Source organism: Macaca fascicularis, chromosome 3 (assembly GCF_037993035.2).
Source record: "Macaca fascicularis isolate 582-1 chromosome 3, T2T-MFA8v1.1".
In the NCBI taxonomy this organism is placed as follows: Eukaryota; Metazoa; Chordata; class Mammalia; order Primates; family Cercopithecidae; genus Macaca; species Macaca fascicularis.
This window is the reverse complement of record NC_088377.1, coordinates 133,767,525-133,790,162: the sequence shown is the minus strand read 5'-3', so window position 1 is coordinate 133,790,162 and position 22,638 is coordinate 133,767,525. Positions and strand designations below refer to the sequence as shown.

The 22,638-nt window shown below is 37.5% G+C and overlaps 1 protein-coding gene across 5 annotated transcripts in view; it reads right to left on the bottom strand.

The window, feature by feature from the left end:
* ABCB1 (ATP binding cassette subfamily B member 1) overlaps positions 1-22,638 on the bottom strand; it is a 219,707-nt gene that overhangs the window by 61,323 nt on the left and 135,746 nt on the right. For all 5 annotated transcript variants that reach the window (XM_045388707.3, XM_065542385.2, XM_005550319.5 and 2 more), the window contains 3 exons: positions 16,562-16,613; positions 13,182-13,373; positions 12,503-12,674 (listed from right to left, as the gene is read on the bottom strand). In XM_045388707.3, the coding sequence (XP_045244642.2) occupies positions 12,503-12,674; positions 13,182-13,373; positions 16,562-16,613 (416 nt within the window). The remainder of the gene's footprint in view (positions 1-12,502; positions 12,675-13,181; positions 13,374-16,561; positions 16,614-22,638) is intronic.

Here is a 22,638-nt window from a genome sequence, read left to right as displayed (position 1 = left end):
AAGCTTTTTCTGCATCTACTGAGATGATCTTTTTTTGTTTTTAATTCTGTTTATTTAATAAATCATATTTATTAATTTGCATATGTTGAATCAACTTTGCATCCTAGGAATGAACTACTTGATCATGGTGAATTAACTTTTTGCTATACTGATGGATTTGGTTTGCTAGTATTTGTTGTTGAGGACTTTTGCATCTATGTTCATCAGGGATATTGGCCTGTACTGTTTTTTTTTTTTTTTATTTTTTATTTTTTTCCATTGCTTCTTTGCCAGATTTTGGTATCAGGATGACGCTGGCTTTGTAAAATGAGTTAGGGAACAGTCTCTTCTAGTTGATATTTTGGAAGAGTTTCAGTAGTATTGACACCAGCTCTTTTTGTGTGACTGGAAGAACTCAGCTGTGACTCCATTTGGACAGGCGCTTTTTCTGGTTGGTAGGTTTTTAATTACTGATTCAATTTCAGAGCTTGTTATTGCTCCATTCAGGGTTCCAATATCTTCCTGACTAAATCTTGGGAAGTTTTGTGTTTGGAGAAATTTATCCATTTCCTCTAGATTTTCTAGTTTGTATGCATAAACGTGTTCATAATAGTCTTTGAGGATCTTTTGTATTTCTGAAATCAGTTCAAATATCATCTTTTTATTTCTTATTGTGCTTATGTTGATCTTCTCTTTTTTCTTTGTTAATCTACTTAGTAGTCTATCAATCTTGTTTATCCTTTCAAAGAACCAACTTTTAGGTTCATTAATCCTTTGTATGAATTTTTGCATAGCAATTTCATTCATTTCTACTTGATTTTAGTTATTTCTATTCTGCTATCTTTGCAGTTAGTTTTTTCTTATTTTTCTAGTTCCCCTAGGTGCAACATTAGATTGTTAATTTCAGATATTTCTTGATGTAGACATTTAGCACTACAAACTTTCCTCTTAACATGGCTTTTACTGCATATTATAGATTTTGGTTCATCGTGTCTATTTTCATTGAATTTTTTGATATCTGTCTTAATTTTGTTGTTTATTCAAAAGTCATTTAGGAGCAAGTTGTTTAATTTCCACATAATTTTTTGGTTTTAAGAAATCTTCTTGGTATTAGTTTCTATTTTTTCCAGTATGGTCAGAAAATATGCTTGGCATGATTTAGATTTTTTTGAATTTATTGAGACTTACTTTATGGCCGAGCATGTGGTCAATCTTAGAGTATGTTCCATGTGCAGATGAGAAGAATGTATACTCTGTAGTTGTTGGGTGGAGTATTCTGTAGATGTCTATTAGGTAGGTCCAACTGGTCAAGTGTTGATTTTAAGTCTATAATTTCTTTGTTAGTTTTCTGCTGTGACAATCTGTCTAATGCTCTCAGAAGGGGTGTTGAAGTTCCCCCCCCATTATTGTGTGGCTGTCTCAAGTCTTTCCACAGGTCTAGAAGTACTTGTCGCATGAATCTTGATGCTCCAACATCAGGTGCATACATATTTAGAATAGTTAAGTCTTCCTGTTGAGTTGAACCCTTTATCATTATGGAATGCTCTTCTTTGCCTTTTTAAACTCTTGCTGGTTTAAAGTCTATTTTATCTGATGTAAGAATAGCAATCCCTGCTTGTTTTCCATTTGCATGACAGATCTTTCTCTAACCCTTTACCATGAACCTGTGGGTGTCATTACATGTGAGAAGAGTCTCTTGAAGACAGCAGGTAGTTGAGTTTTGTTTATGTCAATTCGACTTGCCACTATGTGCCTTTTAAGTGAGTTGTTTGATAATTTACATTCAAGGTTAATATTGATATGTAAAGTTTTAATCCTGTCATGTTTTTAGCTAGCTGTTTTGTAGACTTGATTGTGAACTTGCTTTAGAGAGTCTTTGGAGCATGTACGTAAGTATATTTTTCTGATAGCAGGTATTTTTCTTTTGTTTCTATGTTTAGAATCTCTAGCCTTAAGAATCTCTTGTAAGGCTGGTCTAGTGGTAGTGAATTCCACTAGCATTTGCTTGTCTGAAAAAGATTTTATTTCTCCTTTGCTTATGAAGCTTAGTTTAGTGGGAAATGAAATTCTTGGTTGGAATTTCTTTCCTTTAAGAAGGCTGACCATAGGACCCTCATCTCGTCTTGCTTGCAAGCCTTCTGCTGAGAAGTCTGCTGCTAGCCTGATGGGGTTCCCATTGTAAGTGATCCTTTTCTCTAGCTGCCTTTAAGGTTTTTTCTTTCCTGTTGACCTTGGAAAATTTGATGAATATGTGTCTTGGGAATGGTCGTCTTGTATTGTATCTTGCAGGGGTTCTCTAGTTCTTGAATTTGCACGCTGGCATCTCTAGTGAAGTTGGGGACATTTTGTGAACTGCATCCTGAAATGTGTTTTACAAGTTGCTTATTCTCTCATCTTCTCTCTCAGGAATGCCAATGAGTCATAGGTTTGGTTTCTTTACATAATCCCTTATTTCTCAGAGATTTTGTTCATTTATTACATGTTTTTCTTTATTTTTGTCTTACTGGGTTGTTTCAAAGGACTGGTCTGTGAGCTGTGAGATTCTTTCCTCCGCTTGTTCTAGTCTGTTGTCAAGGCTTTCAACTGTATTTTGAAATTCCTGTAATGAATTTTTCAATTCCAGAAGTTCAGTTTATCCTTTCTTAAAATGTCTGTGTCATCTTTTCTGGCTTCGTTGGATTGGGTTTCCAGTATCTCCTAATCTCATTGAGCTTCCTTGCCATTCAGATTTCAAATCTATGTCTGTCATTTCAGCCATTTCAATTTGGTTAGGATCTGTTGTTGGGAAGCTAGTGTCATCATCTGGAGGTAACAGAACGGTCTGACTTTTTGAATTGCTGGAGTTCGTATGCTGATTCTTCGTCATCCAAGAAGGCTGGTGTTTATCTTTGTGATGTTGCTGTTGTTTGGATGGAGCTTTTGGTTTTTATATTCTTTTCTTTTCCCCTTGTAGTTTTGACTGTGGTGTATGCTGTGTGTAGTTGATGGACTTCATTTCTGGTGCTTTCAGAGAGCCAAGGTTCTGTATGGATTCTTTAGTTGTGGCTAGATTCCTACATTGGGTTTCACAGGTGATGTGTGCTGAATAAATTTTTGTTCAGTGGTGTAATTCAGATTGTCATCCAGTAGATGATGCTTAAGTGTAAGGGCCAGCAGATAGGCTTTTACTCAGCCATGTGTCTCTTTTGTATTTCATCTCCTTTGCAACAGTATTCCACAGAGGGCGAGATGGGTGGCAGGTGAGAGATCATCCTCTCACCAAGTCTGTTCCCAAGCCTTGGGGGCACCACTTCCAATCACTGACACCATGCTCATGATTCCAGCCCCAGTGGAGACACTGGCAGGTTGGGCCCACTCCCTTGGGGTTGCCCAAGCCAAAGGTTAATTCACCAAGAGTTCCCTAAGGACCTACTGGTCCTGTGTTTGGCAGAGTCAGAGTGGGTTGTGGTGCATTTCTACAGGTTGTTTGTGAATGCAGTGGATCAAGGGTAGAGAATCCTCGGGCAAGGCAATGAATGGTGCCATGTATGTGCAGCTGGTGTGGTGCCTGTGGCTCAAGGTTTTTATTCCAGCAGATAGCCGTGAAGACTGCTCAGCTTGTTTTCCCCCTGACTAGGTCTCCTGGTGTCTTCCCTGTAGCAGACCTGACCACTGAGTTTTGTCCCAAGCCTTTTGCACTCAGATAATTGGGCTGTTAGGTGTTCTTTGTCGGAGTCTCTGGCAGAGACTGGTCAGCAAATGAGCTACACCTCATTCCCAGACCAATCTTGTGGAGGGAAGCATTTCCAGCTCCCATGCCGGCACATGAACCCACACCTCATTCTTCTCAGTGTTCTGAGAGTTGGGGCTCCTCCCTCATTCAAGTTCAGGCCACAGTTCTCAGCTCAATGCCCCTGAGCTGTGTGCTTGAATCCTGGGGGTTGGGACCAGGCCTGTGGCTTTGTCCTCTGTCCCCTCGGGATTGAGCACTGGATGTTGTTGGGGCCAGTCCAGTGTTTCAATTCCACTGGCAAAGCACTCAGGCTGGGCAGTGGAGGCAATGCTGTGAGCATGCTTTTGCAGAAGCAGCCAGGCAGGGGCTTTGGGAGGGGATGGCAGATGAAAGTGCACAGATCAGATGCACCTTAGTCCTGTGACAAAGATAGCCCTGCTCTCTCCTGGCACAGCGCTCAGCAGTGTCTAGAGTCACTCAGAGCAAGACGAAGAGCCATGGGTATGGGTTCCTAAGGTCACATTTTACTGGAGTTTCCCCATACACAGAACCTTCTGGGCCCCACTTAGGTTTGGGCTCTGCCTCTACTTAATCTCTGGGCAGTTGCTCTGCCAATTCAAATATCTATGGGGTATATACCCAGTAATGGGATGGCTGGGTCATATGGTACATCTAGTTCTAGATCCTTGAGGAATCGCCATACTGTTTTCCATAATGGTTGAACTAGTTTACAATCCCACCAACAGTGTAAAAGTGTTCCTATTTCTCCACATCCTCTCCAGCACCTGTTGTTTCCTGACTTTTTAATGATCGCCATTCTAACTGGTGTGAGATGGTATCTCATTGTGGTTTTGATTTGCATTTCTCTGATGGCCAGTGATGATGAGCATTTTTTCATGTGTCTGTTGGCTGTATGAATGTCTTCTTTTGAGAAATGTCTCTTCATATCCTTTGCCCACTTTTTGATGGGGTTGTTTGTTTTTTTCTTGTAAATTTGTTTGAGTTCTTTGTAGGTTCTGGATATTAGCCCTTTGTCAGATGAGTAGATTGCAAAAATTTTCTCCCATTCTGTAGGTTGCCTGTTCACTCTGATGGTAGTTTCTTTTGCTGTGCAGAAGCTCTTTAGTTTAATGAGATCCCATTTGTCAATTTTGGCTTTTGCTGCCGTTGCTTTTGGTGTTTTAGACATGAAGTCTTTGCCCATGCCTATGTCCTGAATGGTACTACCTAGGTTTTCCTCTAGGATTTTTATGGTATTAGGTCTAACATTTAAGTCTCTAATCCATCTTGAATTAATTTTCGTATAAGGAGTAAGGAAAGGATCCAGTTTCAGCTTTCTACTTATCGCTAGCCAATTTTCCCAGCACCATTTATTAAATAGGGAATCCTTCCCCCATTTCTTGTTTCTCTCAGGTTTGTCAAAGATCAGATGGCTGTAGATGTGTGGTATTATTTCTGAGGACTCTGTTCTGTTCCATTGGTCTATATCTCTGTTTTGGTACCAGTACCATGCTGTTTTGGTTACTGTAGCCTTGTAGTATAGTTTGAAGTCAGGTAGCGTGATTCCGCCAGCTTTGTTCTTTTGACTTAGGATTGTCTTGGAGATGCGGGCTCTTTTTTGGTTCCATATGAACTTTAAAGCAGTTTTTTCCAATTCTGTGAAGAAACTCATTGGTAGCTTGATGGGGATGGCATTGAATCTATAAATTACCTTGGGCAGTATGGCCATTTTCATGATATTGATTCTTCCTATCCATGAGCATGGTATGTTCTTCCATTTGTTTGTGTCCTCTTTTATTTCACTGAGCAGTGGTTTGTAGTTCTCCTTGAAGAGGTCCTTTACATCCCTTGTAAGTTGGATTCCTAGGTATTTTATTCTCTTTGAAGCAATTGTGAATGGAAGTTCATTCCTGATTTGGCTCTCTGTTTGTCTGTTACTGGTGTATAAGAATGCTTGTGATTTTTGCACATTAATTTTGTATCCTGAGACTTTGCTGAAGTTGCTTATCAGCTTAAGGAGATTTTGGGCTGAGACAATGGGGTTTTCTAAATATACAATCAGACTTGGAATCAACCCAAATGTCCATCAGTGACAGATTGGATTAAGAAAATGTGGCACATATACACCATGGAATACTATGCAGCCATCAAAAAGGATGAGTTTGTGTCCTTTGTAGGGACATGGATGCAGCTGGAAACCATCATTTTTAGCAAACTATCACAAGAACAGAAAACCAAACACCGCATGTTCTCACTCATAGGTGGGAACTGAACAATGAGATCACTTGGACTCAGGAAGGGGAACATCACACACAGGGGCCTATCATGGGGAGGGGGGAGGGGGGAGGGATTGCACTGGGAGTTATACCTGATGTAAATGACGATGTAAATACCTGATGTAAATGATGTAAATGCAGCACACCAACATGGCACAAGTATACATATGTAACAAACCTGCACATTATGCACATGTACCCTACAACTTAAAGTATAATAATAATAAATAAATTAAAAAATATATATATATATCTATGGGGGTCATGTTAGGATCTCAGAGGTCCACAATGGGAGTGTGGCACCCTGCAGTTCCTTCACTCACCACTTCCTTAGGACTATTTCAGGGCTGGGAGCTGGTCCTTGCACTCAGAGACTCCATGCGAGCATCTCAGCTTCATCTCTCTTCAGCCTCAGTATCTGTGTTGCTTCTCTATTAACTTTCAGTGTTTTCTCTCAAAAGATCTGTTCAGAGTGTGAAGGTTTACTTGATATTTTGGTTTCTGTCAGTGGAAGAGGCATTTCCTGGCTGTGTCTACCCAGCCATCTTGATCCCCAGCCTATTTATTTAATTTTTAAAAGTAGAATGTAACAATATAGTCTTGGGGTCAGCTCTTAGCCCTTTTTGCCAATGGATCAGTATCCTGGGTTCTCTTTCATTATGACTGTCAGGAGAGAAGAGTGACTCTAACCACCACTGAAAAATTATTGGCATGAAGCCAATTGATCAACAGGAGAAAGAATATACAAATTTATTTAATGTCCATATACGGGAGTCTTCAAATGAACACCCAACTTTCCAATAGGTTATTTTCTACTTTGTTGAGGTAGGAACTTAGGTTATTGATTTGAGACCTTTCCTCATTTCTAAAGTATACACATTAATGTGATAAATTTCTCTCTTAGTACTTCTTCAGCTCTACCCAAATATTTTATATGTTTTCTATGTATTTTTAATTTCCTTTAAGAATCCATGGGTTATTTAAAAGTGTATTGTGTTAGTCCCCTCTTTAGAGATTTCCTTATCTTTCCAATTTTGGTTTCTAGTTTGATGCCACTTAGAAAAAACATACTTTATGATATCAATTCTTTTAAGTTTATTGAGGTTTGTTTTATGGCTCATGATATGATCTATGTTGATTAATGTTTCACGGGTACTTAACAACAACAAAAAAGATTAATGTGTATCCTGATGTTGTTGGGTAGAATATTCTATAAATGCCAATTAGATCCTGTTGGTTGATTGTGTTATTCTCATTTTTCACATCCTAGATGATTTTCGGTCTACTTGTTCCATCAGTTGCTAAGGGAGGGTGCTGAAGTCTCCAACTATAATGGTGGATTTTTCTATTTCCCCCTTCAACTCTCAGTTGAATAAAATTATAATAAAGAAATAAAAACTCTCAGTTTTATTTTATCTCTATTTGAGGCTATGTTATTAGGGGCATGTGCATTTGGGTCATTTTGTCTTCTTGGTGGATTGTTCTTTTAATCATTACATAATAGTTTTCTTTTCTCTAGCAATTTTTTTTTGCTTTGAAGTCACATTATTTAATATTAATATAGCCACTCCTTGTAAAAAAGTAATGTTTGTATGGTATATCTTTTTCCATATCTTTACTTCTACTCTACCTATGTTGTTGAATTTGAAGATTATTGTAAGCAGCATATAGTTTACTCATTTTTTTAACACACTGCCAATTTTTCCTATGATTGGTACATTTAAACCATTTACATTTAAGGTAGTTAATGATATGTTAGCACTTAAGTATACCATTTTATTATTTGTTTTCTATTTGTTTCCTCTGGTTTCCATCCTCTGTGTCTCTTTTCTTGCCTTCCTGCAGGTTACTTATCAAATTTTAGGATTCAATCTTGCTGAGTTTACAGTATTTTTGAATACATATTTTTGCAGGAGTTTTATAGTGGCTTATCTGAGTATTGCAATATTCATATGTGACTTACAACAGTCTATGGTATCAACATTCTACCACATATGATTTGTGGTTCAATCATCAAATATGATTTATGAATCTCATGGGGCAAAGGAAAGTCTATTGTATATGCCCATATTTCTGCTCTTTCTGTTGTTCCCTTGCCTTCCCTTTCCTGATGCTTCAATATTTCTTTTATCATTCCCTTTTTGTTAGAAAAATTTTATTTAGCCCATCTTTCACAAGTAGGCATGCTAGTGAAACTTTGATCTGCGACTGTTTTTACTTCCTCCTCATTCCTGAAGGCTAGTCTCACCAGATATATATTCACAGTTGGCAGTTTTTTTATTTGAGCACTTGAATAATATTGTGTCACTTCTGGCCTTTGTGGATTCAGGTGAGAAGTATGTTGTCATCCAAATTGGTATTATATTACCCTATAAAAATGCACTGTTTTTCTCTGGCTGATTTCAAGATTTCTATCTTGTCTTCACTTTTTAATACCTAATTATAATATTCTTTGGTATGGATTTATTTGGTTTAACCTATTTGAGATTAGCTCAGCTTCTTGGATCTGAAGTATTGCCTTTCATCATCAAACATGGGAAATTTTCAGTTATTATTTCTTCAAATATTCCTTCATCTCCACTCTCTTTTTCCTCTACTTTTGGTACTGTGATGACACAAATGTTTTTGTTATCATCCCTCAGGTCCTTGGAGTTCTTTTTTTTATTATTTTATTTGTTTCAGAATGGGTGAATTCTATTGTTCTAACCTCCAGGTTCACTAATTCTATGCTGCCATCTCCAACTGCTTAGGTTAAGTCCATCTAGCATGACTCTTATTTCTGTTGTTGTATATCTCTGTTCTCTAATTTCACTGTTCTTTTTAATAAATTCTATTACATTGAGGATTTTTTTTCTATTGTTTCAAAAGAATTCGTGTTCGATTAGTAAAGAATTTTTATGATGGCTGTTTAAAATCATTGTCAGATAATTCCAGCACCTGATTTATCTCAGTGTTGATGTCAGGTAATTGTTGTTAGTTTGTTTGTGTGCTAATTTTCCTCATTCAAGTTGTGATTTTCTTGACTCTTGGTATGACAGGCAACTTTCTATTGTAACCTGGACATTTTGACTATGATGTTAGGAGACTCTGTCTCCTATTTAAATATGCCTTACTGTAGTGTTAAGAGGTAAATTTATAGCACTAAATGCCCACACCAAAAGGTTAGAAAGACCTCGTTGATAACCTAACATCACAACTAAAAGAACTGGAGAACCAAGAGCAAACAAATTCCAAGGCTAGCAGAAGACAAGAAATAACCAAAATCAGAGCTGAACCAAAGGAGACTGAGATAAGAAAAACCATTCAAAAGATCAACGAATCCAGGAGCTGGTGTTTTTACAAAATTAATAAAATGGACAGACTACTAGCTAGACTAATAAAAAAGACAAGAGAGGAGATTCAAATAAACACAATCAGAAATGACAAGGAGGATGTTACCACTGACCCCACAGAAATACAAACAACTATCAGAGAATATTATGAACACCTCTGTGCACAAAACTAGAAAATCTAGAATAAATGGATAAATTACTGGACACATACATCCTCCCAAGACTGAACCAGGAAGAAATAGAATCCCTGAACAGACCAACAAAGAGTTCTGAAATTGAGGTAGTAATAAATAGCTTATCACCCCCCAAAAAAGTCCAGGACCAGATGAATTCATGGCTGAATTCTGCCAAATGTAAAAGAAGAGCTGATACCATTCCTACTGAAAATGTTCCAAAAAATTGAGGAGGACAGACTCCCTCTGATCCATTCTATGAGGCCAGCATAATCCTGATACCAAAGCCTGGCAGAGATACAACAACAAAAAACTTTACCAATATCCTTGATGAGCATTGAGACAAAAATCCTCAACAAAATCCTGGCAAACTGAATTCAACAGCACATCAAAAAGCTTATCCACCATGATCAAGTAGGCTTTGTCCTCAGGATGTAAGGTTGGTTCAACAGATGCAAATCAATAAATGTGATTCACCACATAAACAGAAACTAAAGACAAAAAGCACATGCTTATCTCAATAGATGCAAAAAGGCTTTCAATAAAATGCAACATCCACTCATGATCAAAACTCTCAACAAACAAGGTATTAAAGGAACACACCTCAAAATAATAAAAGCCATTTATGACAAACTTACAGCTAACATTATACTGAATGGGCAAAAGCTGGAATCATTCCCCTTGAAAACTGGCACAAGACAAGGTTGGAATCAACCTAAATGCCCATCAATGATAGACTGGATAAAAAATATATACATATATGGTACACAGACACCATGGAATACTATGCAGCCATAAAAAAAGAATGAGATCGTGTCCTTTGCAGGGACATGGATGGAGCTGAAGGCCATTATCCTGAGCAAACTAACTCAGGAACAGAAAAATAAATACTGCATGTTCTCACTTATAAGTGGGAGCTAAATGATGAGAACACATGGATACATAGTGGGGAACAACACACACTGGGGCCTATTAGAGGGTAGACAGTGGGAGGAGGGAAACAGTCAGTAAAAATAACTAATGGGTACTAGGGTTAATACTTGGGTGATGAAATAATCTGTATAACAAACCCCCATGACACAAGTTTCCTATGTAACAAACCTGCACTTGTACCCCTGAACTTAAAATAAAAGTTTTAAAAAGTTAAAATAAAATAAACCTGCTTTACTCTAGCAGGCAGTTGCTCTATTTAAGTTTAGCATGATAGTATTGGCCTACTTTTGTGAGATGTGGTTCCAGGAGTGGTTTAATATTCAGAGTGTTTGTAGTATTATTTTGGTTGGCTTGATTTATGTGACACTTCTGGGGCTCCCACTGGACCCTGCTTCTGCTGCTTGAGTGGGTGAAAGTGGTTTTTCAAGATCAGACTGCCAGATCGAGGAAGAGTGTAGTGGTTTCCCGTACCAATGCCCTCTAGTGAACCAGTGTCTCTGGGCGCTGGGAAGACAGTCTTGGGTACAAAGTACAAAAGAGGCTTCCTGGGCCAGGTCACTTGCATGACTGCGTCCCTTTCTGCCATGTCTACTTGCTTCTGTGTCTCTAGGTTTGAGGGTAGAGCCTCAGGCTCATAGACACAAAGAGGCTTCCCAGACCCAGAGTGAACCACATTTCTTTTTTAATATGATTGACATCCAAAGAATTTAAGAAATTTGTTTGAAATCATACCAAAAGTGTAATGCTGCGTGGGGATTAAAGCTTGGGTCTCTAGCAGCCAGCCTGGGGCTCCTTTTACTAAATAAACAGCATGTGAAGCAATGCATAATTAATCATTAAAAGATTGACTCATGGTCTGTTTTTAATCTTAACTTAAAACAGACATCAATACGTTTTAAGTAGTTTTTCAGTAAATACTGATGTGAAGAGTTTGCCACCTAACTTGCTTAACATTCTAGTATACAGAAAAATCAATTGACAAGAAGCTTTTGCCAAATACTTTAGTTAACTGATAATCCCCAGAAACATTATTTGAACTCTATGTTACTCTAAGCAAAAAATTAACACAGACCTCAGAACTTCAGTTTCTTTCTCTGTAAAACTAGATAATACCTATACTTCAGAAAGATAATACAAGTATTTGCCTGACAATAAATGCTCAATAAATGATAATTATTCTTTGCAGAAACAAAATAATATCCATTATACAAGGTTAAAATTTCTAAAGTTTCTTAATACTTACAGCCTGACTTATTTTGTGTGATGCTTGGCTTTGGTTGTCCATTCATTACTTTTGCTACATGAATTTATATTGCCTTCTCTAAGTTGTGCTGAACTCCATAAAAATTACATACCGGGCCAATTTCTCTACTGAAAATACACTTATATAAAATCAGTTTAAAATTCACACCATGTTCACCTTGAAATGGAAAATAAGTTTTAAAAGATCACTGGAAACGTGTGCTGAGGTAGAGAGGGCCACTTCTACCTCTCTGCCTTCATGACAGGAGAGAGAGCTGAAGGCTAAGGATTTATATGTGTCCTTAGGGACTAGAAAGTATCTATTTTCTTAAATTATTTTATAACCAAAAATTTAACTATGCATGAATGCTGACAAAACTGTAAAGTCAATTTAAAAATTAAACAAAAATCTAGAAAGCCAAAAACATTAAAGTAAAAAGAAATGTTAATTGAATGGGGCATCTGTTGCTCACTAAACTTGAGTCGCTACTTGCTATGTGAATAGGGCATCATCCACTAGAGAGCATGGTTCTTTGGAGCTCAGGAAGTTTTTTTGTTTGTTTGTTTTGTTTCTGTTTGTTTGTTTTCTTACAAAAGCAGAAGATAGATATGAGAGCTACATTCTTCTTTCTCATCTGTTCCCCAAATAATCACATGGCCAAGAGCAGCATGGAGTCCTGGCAAGTGTAGTACTCAGTGAGGCTGGATATGCTTATCCAGCTGATTTTGAACAGAAAACGTAAAAGTACCAAGTACAGAATCAGAGTCATCATGTAGTAAAAAGACCTTTCCATAGGGTGAGAGCAGGAAGGGGGAAGGTGCAGTTCAAAATCTGGATTCACAGGCTTCACCTACCTTTGCCCAGACTGCAGCTGACAGTCCAAGAACAGGACTGATGGCCAAAATCACAAGGGTTAGCTTCCAACCACGTGTAAATCCTACTATAAACCCAGTGAAAAATGTTGCCATTGACTGAAAGAACATTCCAATTTTGTCACCAATTCCTTCATTAATCTTGGAGACATCACTAAAAGAACAGATAGTATTAGAAATAAATGTCAGAATTGTAAACAACAACTTTTCTTCTGAAGCCTACTTTGAGTGTAGGGTAGTTTATAGCTACAGCATTTTGCGCCTGTGCATTGTTTTATTTAGCAGGGTATAAGTTTCTATTAGGAGATCTGTCATTAACAACAAAAATCCTTAGACACATGGCCCCAGGAAATGGACATCGTGTACATAAGAAGTATTCAACCTAGGTATCTTGTTTTGCTCTACTGCACATTCTCAGAGGATTTCTTCATTCTGGCAAAGTCCAGTCCTTCATTCAATGCTAGTCATGCAGGTGCCCTTATGCCCGTCAAGGACTAGGAACAAAAGGATGCACACGACATCGTTGCTGCTTAGAAGGAATTTTGTCTCATAAGTACCTTTGAGTGGTACACTAACATCTCCTAACATATGTGATGACATCTATTTCATTTTACTAAGAATAAGAACCACATCCAAGTTCAACATAAAACTAAATACTTACTCTGTAAGCCGGGTGTTAAGCTCCCCAACATCGTGCACATCAAACCAGCCTATCTCCTGTCGCATTATAGCATGAAAAAACTGTTTTCTAATTTTGTGTATTTGTCTTCCAGCTGCCAGGCACCAAAATGAAACCTGAATGTAAGCAGCAACCAGCACCCCAGCACCAATTCCACTGTAATAATAGGCATACCTGAAAAACAAGAACACTGCACATGCTCTCTGTTTCCTAATCAATGTACCTTTTCCAAAGAGACCCCTCATTCCTATTTTTTCACTTATCTGGGTATCTAGCCATCCTTAACAGATAAGAAGGGGCTGTAACCAGCAGAGTTGATAGTCACCATCCAACTACGTCTGCACCACTATGGTGAAATGGTTAAGAATGGTTTCTGCTTTGGCTCAAATCCCAGCTCTTCACTTCACTGCTATGTAATCTTAGGCAAGCTGCTCAACTTTTCTAAGCCTCAGTTTTCTAATTAGTAAAACAGAGATAAAAATACTCATGCATGAAATATACTTGGACCAATGCCCAGCACATAGTAAGCACTCAGAGAATGCCAGTTACTGTGAAAGATGGTGTGGTGTATTGGGGAATCACAGCATCAGGTAAGACCCACCACTGTAATACTGTCTACTTTTATTACATTAGCATTAGTTGATGAGTGCACTGGGTTGGTCTCTGTACACTGGAGATGAAAAGAAGTGACAGAACTTGTCAGAAAGTGAGATCAAGAAATGGAAATAATCCCTTGGCCTTTTGGGCTAGGGATTATCCCTTAGGCTATTAATCTAGTATTTTAGATGCCAAGAGACAACTAAAAATGTTAAAACGTAGTTTTATTTCATTTGCCCAACTGGCCATCGTGAGTTATCCTAAAATGCTTAACAAATCAAATAGTGGCCCTTCCAATTTAAATTCTAGTACTAAAAAACATGAGCATTGTCTTAACAACAGACCCTTGATCAATCTAGAAATTCTGAATTAATGTTTCCTTGCTCTGAGTTTTCATATTTAAAAAAGCAAACAGGCTGGGCATGGTGGCTCACGCCTGTAATCCCAGCACTTTGGGAGGCCGAGGCAGACAGATCACAAGGTCAGGAGTTCGAGACCAGCTTGGCCAATATGGTGAAGTCCTGTCTCTACAAAAAATACAAAAAAAATTAGCCGGGCATGGTGGCATGCGACTGTAGTCCCAGCTACTTGGGAGGCTGAAGCAGAAGAATCGCTTGAGCCTGGGAGGCAGAGGTTCCTGTGAGCCGAGATCATGCCACTGTACTCCAGCTTGGGTGACAGGGCGAGACTCCATCTCAAAAAAAAAAAAAAAAAAAAAAAAAAAAAAGCAAACAATTCACGCCTGTAATCCCAGAACTTTGGGAGGCCAAGGTGGGCGGATCACGAGGTCAGGAGTTTGAGACCAGCCTGACCAACACGGTGAAATCCTGTCTCTACTAAAAACACAAAAATAAAAGAAAAAGAAAAATTAGCTGGGTGTAGTGGTGCACACGTGTAATCCCAGTAACTCAGGAGGCTGAGGCAGGAGAATCGCTTGAACCCAGAAGGCAGAAGTTGCAGTGCGCAGAGATCATGCCACTACACTCCAACCTGGGAGACAGAGCAAAATTCCATCTCAAAAAAAAAAAAAAAACGCAAACAATTATCGGGCTTCAGTAAACAATTAATTTTTAGGTTAAAGGCAAACATTCTAAAATGAAATACAGTATCCCAATATTCCCACTTTTAAAACTTCACTACTTACCATCTTCAAATTAAACTGTATGTTTGAATCATGCAGAAGCTATAAAGACGGCTAGGTAACAAGCAGACAGTCTCTGACATTGCTGTTCACAATTCAGTACTCAGCCCATCAGGAATCTTGGGAAACAAGTCTTCCCCAATCTCTACCTTGTAACTTACAATGCATTTATCAAGGAAGATGTAATTAAAGCACTAAGTTTTAGTTAACAGATAACTCAATCATTAATTACTATCTAAGTGTTCATGATACAGCAAGAGATAGTATTCTATCTAAGTGTTCATTATATAGCAAGAGATAGCTAATGGAAACCCCACATCACAAGTAGAACTCATGCTTTGAGAATAAGTTAATGTATTTTAAACTGTCAGTGTATGTTTACTCAAAAGCATGTACATGATTAAAAGACATTCTGTTTCATTTTCCCCAATGTAAAAAACAATGCCTCTCCACAGGGATATTTGGAGGTATTTACTCCTTGACTTTCAAAATATTATCAAGTGTCTCCATTTTCGGCAGGGCACGGTGGCTCACACCTGTAATCCCAGCACTTTGGGAGGCCAAGGCGGGTGAATCACCTGAGGTCAGAAATTCAAGGCCAGCCTGGGCAACACGGTGAAACTCCGCCTCTACTAAAAATGTAAAAATTAGCTGGTGTAGTGGCACCCGCCTGTAAACCCAGTGGCACATGCCTGTAAACCCAGTCACTTGGGAAGCTGAGGCACAAGAATCACTTGGACCCGGGAATTGAAGGTTGTAGTGAGCCGAGATTGTACCACTGCACTCCAGCAAAAAAGGTATCTATTTTTTTTTCAAATGTACCAGATCATTTACACCATAATGTAGAATCATTTTCTTCTGATTCACCTACACGTACCTTTGGACAGCTGTTATAAGCTGTTCTGGGGAATAAACTTCAAGATATGTAAATCATTAACCAAAAGATTCCCCAGTGTGAGTTAAGAATAGAGTGACTATATTTATTCTGGGATGTTTTATTTTATTGTTCAGAATCAGATGTTGAGTTAAAAAAATTCCTTTTGGCTGCTTTCATTATCATGTCATGTCTGAAAACATCCAGGAAACAAATTAAGAATTATAAGCCATTGAAAATAATTATTCTCTCTCTCTAAATTTTTTTTTTTTTTTTTTTTTTTTTTTGGTGGGGGACAGTGTCCTGCTTTTTCCCCCAGGCTGGAGAGCAGTGATGTGATCATAGCTCACTGCAGCTTTGAACTCCTGGGCTCAAGCGATCCTCTCACATCAGCCTCCCAAGTAGCTAGGACTGTAGGTATGTGCCACCACACCTGGCACATATATATTACAGAAAATAATGATTCTTAATTCAACTACATTTTAAAAGGCTACTTTAAACTCCTCTAATTTCCTTATATATTAATATGATATTCTATATTGATCAATGTCTATTTTAAGCTTAACCCTAACTTTTGCATACCTTATGCAGCCAATTCTTTTCTTAAAAAATCTACACATATCCTCCTAAAAACTAACAAGAGTATTGTTCTCCTCAAAATTTCTATGATGATAATGCAAAATTTTAAACATTTCTACAACTTGATGAATATAGAAAAGCTTAACAATAGTAAGTAGAATGTCTAATTACCTGGTCATATCTTCCTCCAGATTCATGACGGGCACTGTATCAGTGATATTACCTAGACCACCACAAAACAAACACATACCATTTATGTCTCTTTAGTCTCCATTAAAAATAAACATGTAAAAATGAATCAAACTCATTTCACTTAATGATTTACACAAAAATACGTCAAGCTGACTCAGTTTTAATTGTGTGTAAGCATTATGGCATTCATTCAAATATTTCTCTGCTGACTGTGTGCAACCACATATACGCTAATTCAATGATGTTTATTTGCAAGAAGAAACCCACATTTGGTAAGAGGTAGTCTGTCAGCAGAAGTATCAGTGTTCTTGAATTAAAATATTTTTTGGAATATCACTCCAAGATCCCATAAAAGAAAAATCTCTTGTCCTGATAAATGCCATTGCACACTAAGGTACATATTTAAAATCTAACACTGCATTTTTCCAGTTTTATTCTTATTTAAAAATATCAAATACAAAGAACAGTGTAATAAACATCAGTGAGCTCATCACCCAATATTAGCAAATGCTAACATTTTTGAGACAAAAAGTACACTATAAAAGTATTTCATAACTTTACCCCTAACACACAGACACATACACACACAAGCACTGTTCAACATTTTGGTGTGTACATTTTCAGATTTTCTTTTATGTATGCATGTAGATACACACAAATACACACTTATTTTCTAACAATGGAGTCATAGTTCACATTCAGTGACCAAATTTTTTCCTATCAGTATATAAATGTGTATATCCATTTTTTTCAATGTTGCAACTATTTCACTTGTTTCCAATATTTTACTGTTACAAGCAATGCTGTGTTAAACATACTTATACACATATGTTATAAATGTACAAAGAGTAAATATTTTCTAGGAATTATCACAATTGAGACTGCAAAAAGTTATGTTAAAATGAAAGGGCCTGTTTCAGATGAGTCTGATTTCGACAGGTATGGAAAAGAGGGGAAAAAATATTTCTAGCAAGGTGAACAATATAGACCAAAGTCAACGGCAAGTTTGAAGAATGCGTAAGTCTGTTTTTGACAGGGGGAGGAAGTATGTTGTGTGGATGGAGGAAGGTGGTTATGTAGCTGGAAAGATAATCTGGGTCCTGCAGGTATGGTGCAAGAAAACAGACCAGCAGTCATTCGACAGCTTTGAGCAAAATAGGATATAATTAGAAGTATGTTTTATGAGAGTTTAGCCACCAGCAATGTATACGATTAACTGGAATGTGGAGAGACTAAGAGACTTGAGCTACTATAACTATGTAGGGAAAGAGTATAAATGAGAATAGAAAAGAAAGCACGTACTTACAAGATTTATAGAGGAAGAAGTTACAGGACTTAGCAACTGATAGAATAGAAGTAGAGAGAATAAAAATTTTTAAAAATTATCAAAACAGCAAGCCTAAGCATTTGGAGAATGCTAGTGTCATGGTGGGAAATAAGAATTCAGCAAAAAGACCTGCTCTGGTCAGAGGAGAGATTATTAGTTTGGTCTTGAACATTTTTGTTTTGCAGTGCCTGGCACATTCAATTGCAGATGTCCAATAAGTATTCAGACTGTAACTTTCCAGTTTTAGAGAGTTCAGATCTAAAGATTCAGGATTCATGTGCTGGAGGCCATAGCTAAATCCATTTCTCCTTACCCATAAGGACAGGCCAGCAGATAAGGAGAAAACAGCAGGCCAAGCACAGAATCCTGGAGAAAACTCCACTAAAGGATAAGACAGAAAGTAAGTAAGAAACAAAGAGATGCAGAAGCATAGCAAAACATGCAAGAGGTATTCTTGACTGCTTTGCCTTATGTCAATACAACAATAAACATTTTCAGATTGAATTTTTATTTAAATCAGTTGTGAGATGTCTTCTGCTCCACATTTTCAAAAATGAAACAGGACACTGAATAGTCAGGTGAGGATTTTTCTCCAAATCAATCTTGGGAAACCTTACATTATCTATCTTCTCTATTTACCAGGAAATGTCTCTATATAGTATTAATTGTTGCCAGTATGTCACTACCAAATCAAGACCATTTTCCAAGTCTAACTAAATATCTGTTTTCTACTCATTGCTTTTACCAGTTTTCTCAATTCTCAAGCTAAGAAACCAAGATAATTTAAACAAATGTTCTTCAGCAATGATGTCTTCTAAGTCTACAGTCATTTCTAAATAGCTCAAAAAGTAAACAACTTTGTTCAAGGTCAAAATTGCCTCCTTTATGTTTGTATGTCCAATTACACCATACCTATAGCTTCAACCATCAAAATACATAGAAAGCAAGTCTAGCACCAAGTTCCTTTTATTTGTGCTTCGCCTGTCAAATTGTACCAGTCAAAATAAAAATCAGGCATTCAACAAAGAAGTATAAATACTTCTATTATAAAGACACATGCATGCATATGTTCATTGTAGCACTATTCACAATAGCAAAGACATGGAATCAACCTAAATGCCAATCAATGACAGACTGGATAAAGAAAATGTGGTACATAGATGCCATGGAATACTATGCAGCCATAAAAAAGAATGAGATCATGCCCTTTGTAGGGACATGGATGAAGCTGGAGGCCATTATCCTTAGCAATCTAACACAGGAAGAGAAAACCAAATACCATGTTCTCACTTATAAGTAGGAGTTAAATGATGAGAACACATGGACACACAGAGGGGAACAACACACACTGGAGCCTTTTGGAGTGTGGAGGGTGGGGGAGGGAGAGAATCAGGAAAAAAACTAGTAGGTACTAGGCTTAATACCTGGGTGATGAAGTAATCTGTACAAAAAACAAAACAAAACAAAACAAAACAAAAAAAACCTATGGCACACGTTTACCTATGTAACTATATTAGTCTGTTAGTATGCTGCTAATAAAAACATACCTGAGACTGGGTAATTTATAAAGAAAAAGAGGTTTAATGGACTCACAGTTCCACATGGCTGGGGAGGCCTCACAATCATGGCAGAAGGCAAAGGAGGGGTAAAAGCATGTCTTACATGGTGACAGTCAAGAGGGCACATGCAGGGGAACTCCCATTAATAAAACCATCATCCTTTATGCAGTGGACTGTCATTGAAGGTTATCACCAGTGTGTAGGAGCTTATTATCCTGGTTCTTTTACTTCTACCACTCTGATGCTTCTCCCTTAGTCTCAGTATTGACCCCTATGTTCTCCCTCTTTCCTATACACGGGTGTTTCCCAGAACTCTATGCAGGCTCCAGGCTGACCTCAGCCACTTTCACAGCTTCAGTGACTCCAAAATCTATCTAGCACTATTCAAATCCTCTCTCTCTTCACAGTTAATGCTCTGGTTCAAGTCCTCATCATTTCTTACTTCTCCTGAAACAAGACTACTATAACTAATCTTTCCGCCCCAGTTAGGTCTTCAGATTGTCCCCAGATTTTATATTTGAAAGCAAAAATATAATCATAGTGCTTCCATTGATAACCTTCAATAACAGTCCACTACATAAAGGATAAAGATCAAGATCCAAGGTACATCACATTAGTTCCTTTGCGATTTTGCCACAATATACACATGAAAGAAAATATGTCTGAAGCACCAACAATGATTACCAGATATTTTCTTTATCCCCACACCTATCTCCTCATTTCAGAAGCTAGATCACTATGCAGTCACTGTCTTCAGAGAGGGCTGCTGCTGCATTAAAAATATATATATATGTATTGTGTAGGTTTCTTCTTGGCTTTTATATTCCCAAAGCCTATGCCTTTGAGGGTTGAAGAGGAAACTGAGCATGACAGAATATTTTGTTTAAATTTTATGAGATTAAGCTCCACCCTTTAGATTGAAAAAATATTTTCCACATGCTGAGAAAATAAGCAGTTGAGAATTGCTGACTACACAGGCACTGGAGGGTCCAGGAAAAAGAAACCTGCCTCCTGCCACCTAAGCAGACCCTAGAGCAAGACCTCAGAAAAGGAAATGTGTAGTGAGTTGAAGGGATGGCTTTAGAACAGCTTCCAAGAGTCTCTTTGGACCTAGAGAGATATGGAAGGAGCAGAATGACATCAAAGCTTTTAAGAGAGGAGGATGAGAAAGCTTGACCGAATGCCTGTGTAGACGATGATGCTGAACAACACTCGGCCTTCTCACTCATCTGAAACTATGTTGGCCTCCAAGACACACCCCAGGGAAAGGTGAGGCCTACCCCAAAACAACTGAGATTGGGTTTTTACCACATTTACTGAAGAGGGACTCAAAATGGAAATTATGTTATATAAAATAAAAGTTATGACTTTAGCACACTTGGATTCTGGAATAATAGTTACATTTGCTACATCCCTTTCTAGCCTCAACTCACTTCACTCCCTCAACCCCATCTTCACCAGCTTTCCCCACTTCTGTGTAGCCTGGCTATAAGAACACCAAAGGGTTTATTATTCCCTAACTATCCTATTTGCTTCCTTCAAGGCTTTATCCATTCTGCTTTCTCTAACTGGAATGCCCTTTACCAAAATTTTTCTTCTGGAATATACTCTTCCTCCATGAATAAACTAAAGTATTACATCGTCTTACCCCTAGCAGAGTGATTCATCTTGCAATAGAACTCCACAGTAATTGACAGTGATTCAACTTACTAAGTCATACAAAAATAGAAGTATGACTATTTACATCTATCTCCTCCTCCCACTCCCACTGGTGTGAGGTCATAGAAAACTGAACTGTATCTAGTTTATCTTTATATTTCCAGTGCCCAACCTGTTGCATCTGCCATAACTTAGCCTATTCAAAAAATTTACAAGTGGTTTCACAGAGCTATATATATACACACACTATATATGGGTGTGTGTGCATAAGTATATATATTATTTTATATATATAATACAATTATATATTATATATATACACACACTTTTACACACATATATAACAGTATTAATCTCGTGTGTATTTAAGAATTAAAAGAGTTACTGCATGTAAAGCTCTAAGAACAGGACCCAGCACATAGTAAATGCTCAATGAGGGTTGGCTTTAGTTATTGCTAACAGTTGAGTTCTTCCTCAAGGCTTGGGGCTCGCATTCCTTTTACTTTTCTCCATATCCTATCTCAGAGGATTTAACATTGCATTCAACTTAAATAAAGCCAAGTTGATAGTCCTGGATTTTTTAGTTTTATTTTTTAAATGTATTTAATCTTAATTTTTACCTATTTTTGTTTTTTTTTTAGAGATAAAAACCAAAATATTTATTTCTTACTGCAAATCACAATATCACAGGTATAAATGGTAAACATAAATGGACACAGAAAAAATTTGTGAGATATTTTAAAATCTGAATTTTTCAGCTTTTATGTGAAGCTGTATCACATGAAAGCTTTCTGCTGTAACATATTGACAGATTCTAACATAGTCAACTCTAATGGGTCTCAAAATATGAAATTATGCCACTAAATTTATAAAGACTTCAGTGAGGAAGATAGTTTACTAGAGAGGCAAAGGAAGGAACACTGCCAAAGGAGCTTAGCTCTTGGTTGTGTATGAAAGTTGTTGTCCTGGGGAGCCAATGGGAGAATACAGTTTTCTGTGCTGGGAAGAAAATATAAAAGAGGAGAAAAAAGCAGTTATTTTTAATTTGAGTGGCACATAGTAGATGTATATATTTACAGGGTGTATGAGATATTTTGACATAGGCATACAATGGATAATAATCGCATTAGGGTAAATGGGGTATCTATCACCTCAAAACTTTATCCTTTCTTTGTGTTACAAACAATCCAGTTATACCTTTTTAGTTATTTTTAAATGTGCAATAAACTGTTGTTGACTGTAGTCACCCTGTTGTGTAATCAAATACTAGATGATATTCATTCTATCTAACTATATATTTTTGTATCCATTAACCATCTCCACTTCCACCTCTGCCACCCCACTACACTTTCCGGCCTCCAGTAAATGTCATTCTACTGTCTATCTCCATAAGTCCAATTGTTTTCATTTTTTAGCTCCCACAAATATGTGAGAAACGTGAAGTTTGTCTTTCTGTGCCTGGCTTATTTCACTTAATATAATCTCCTCCAGTTGCATTTTTGTTGTTGCAA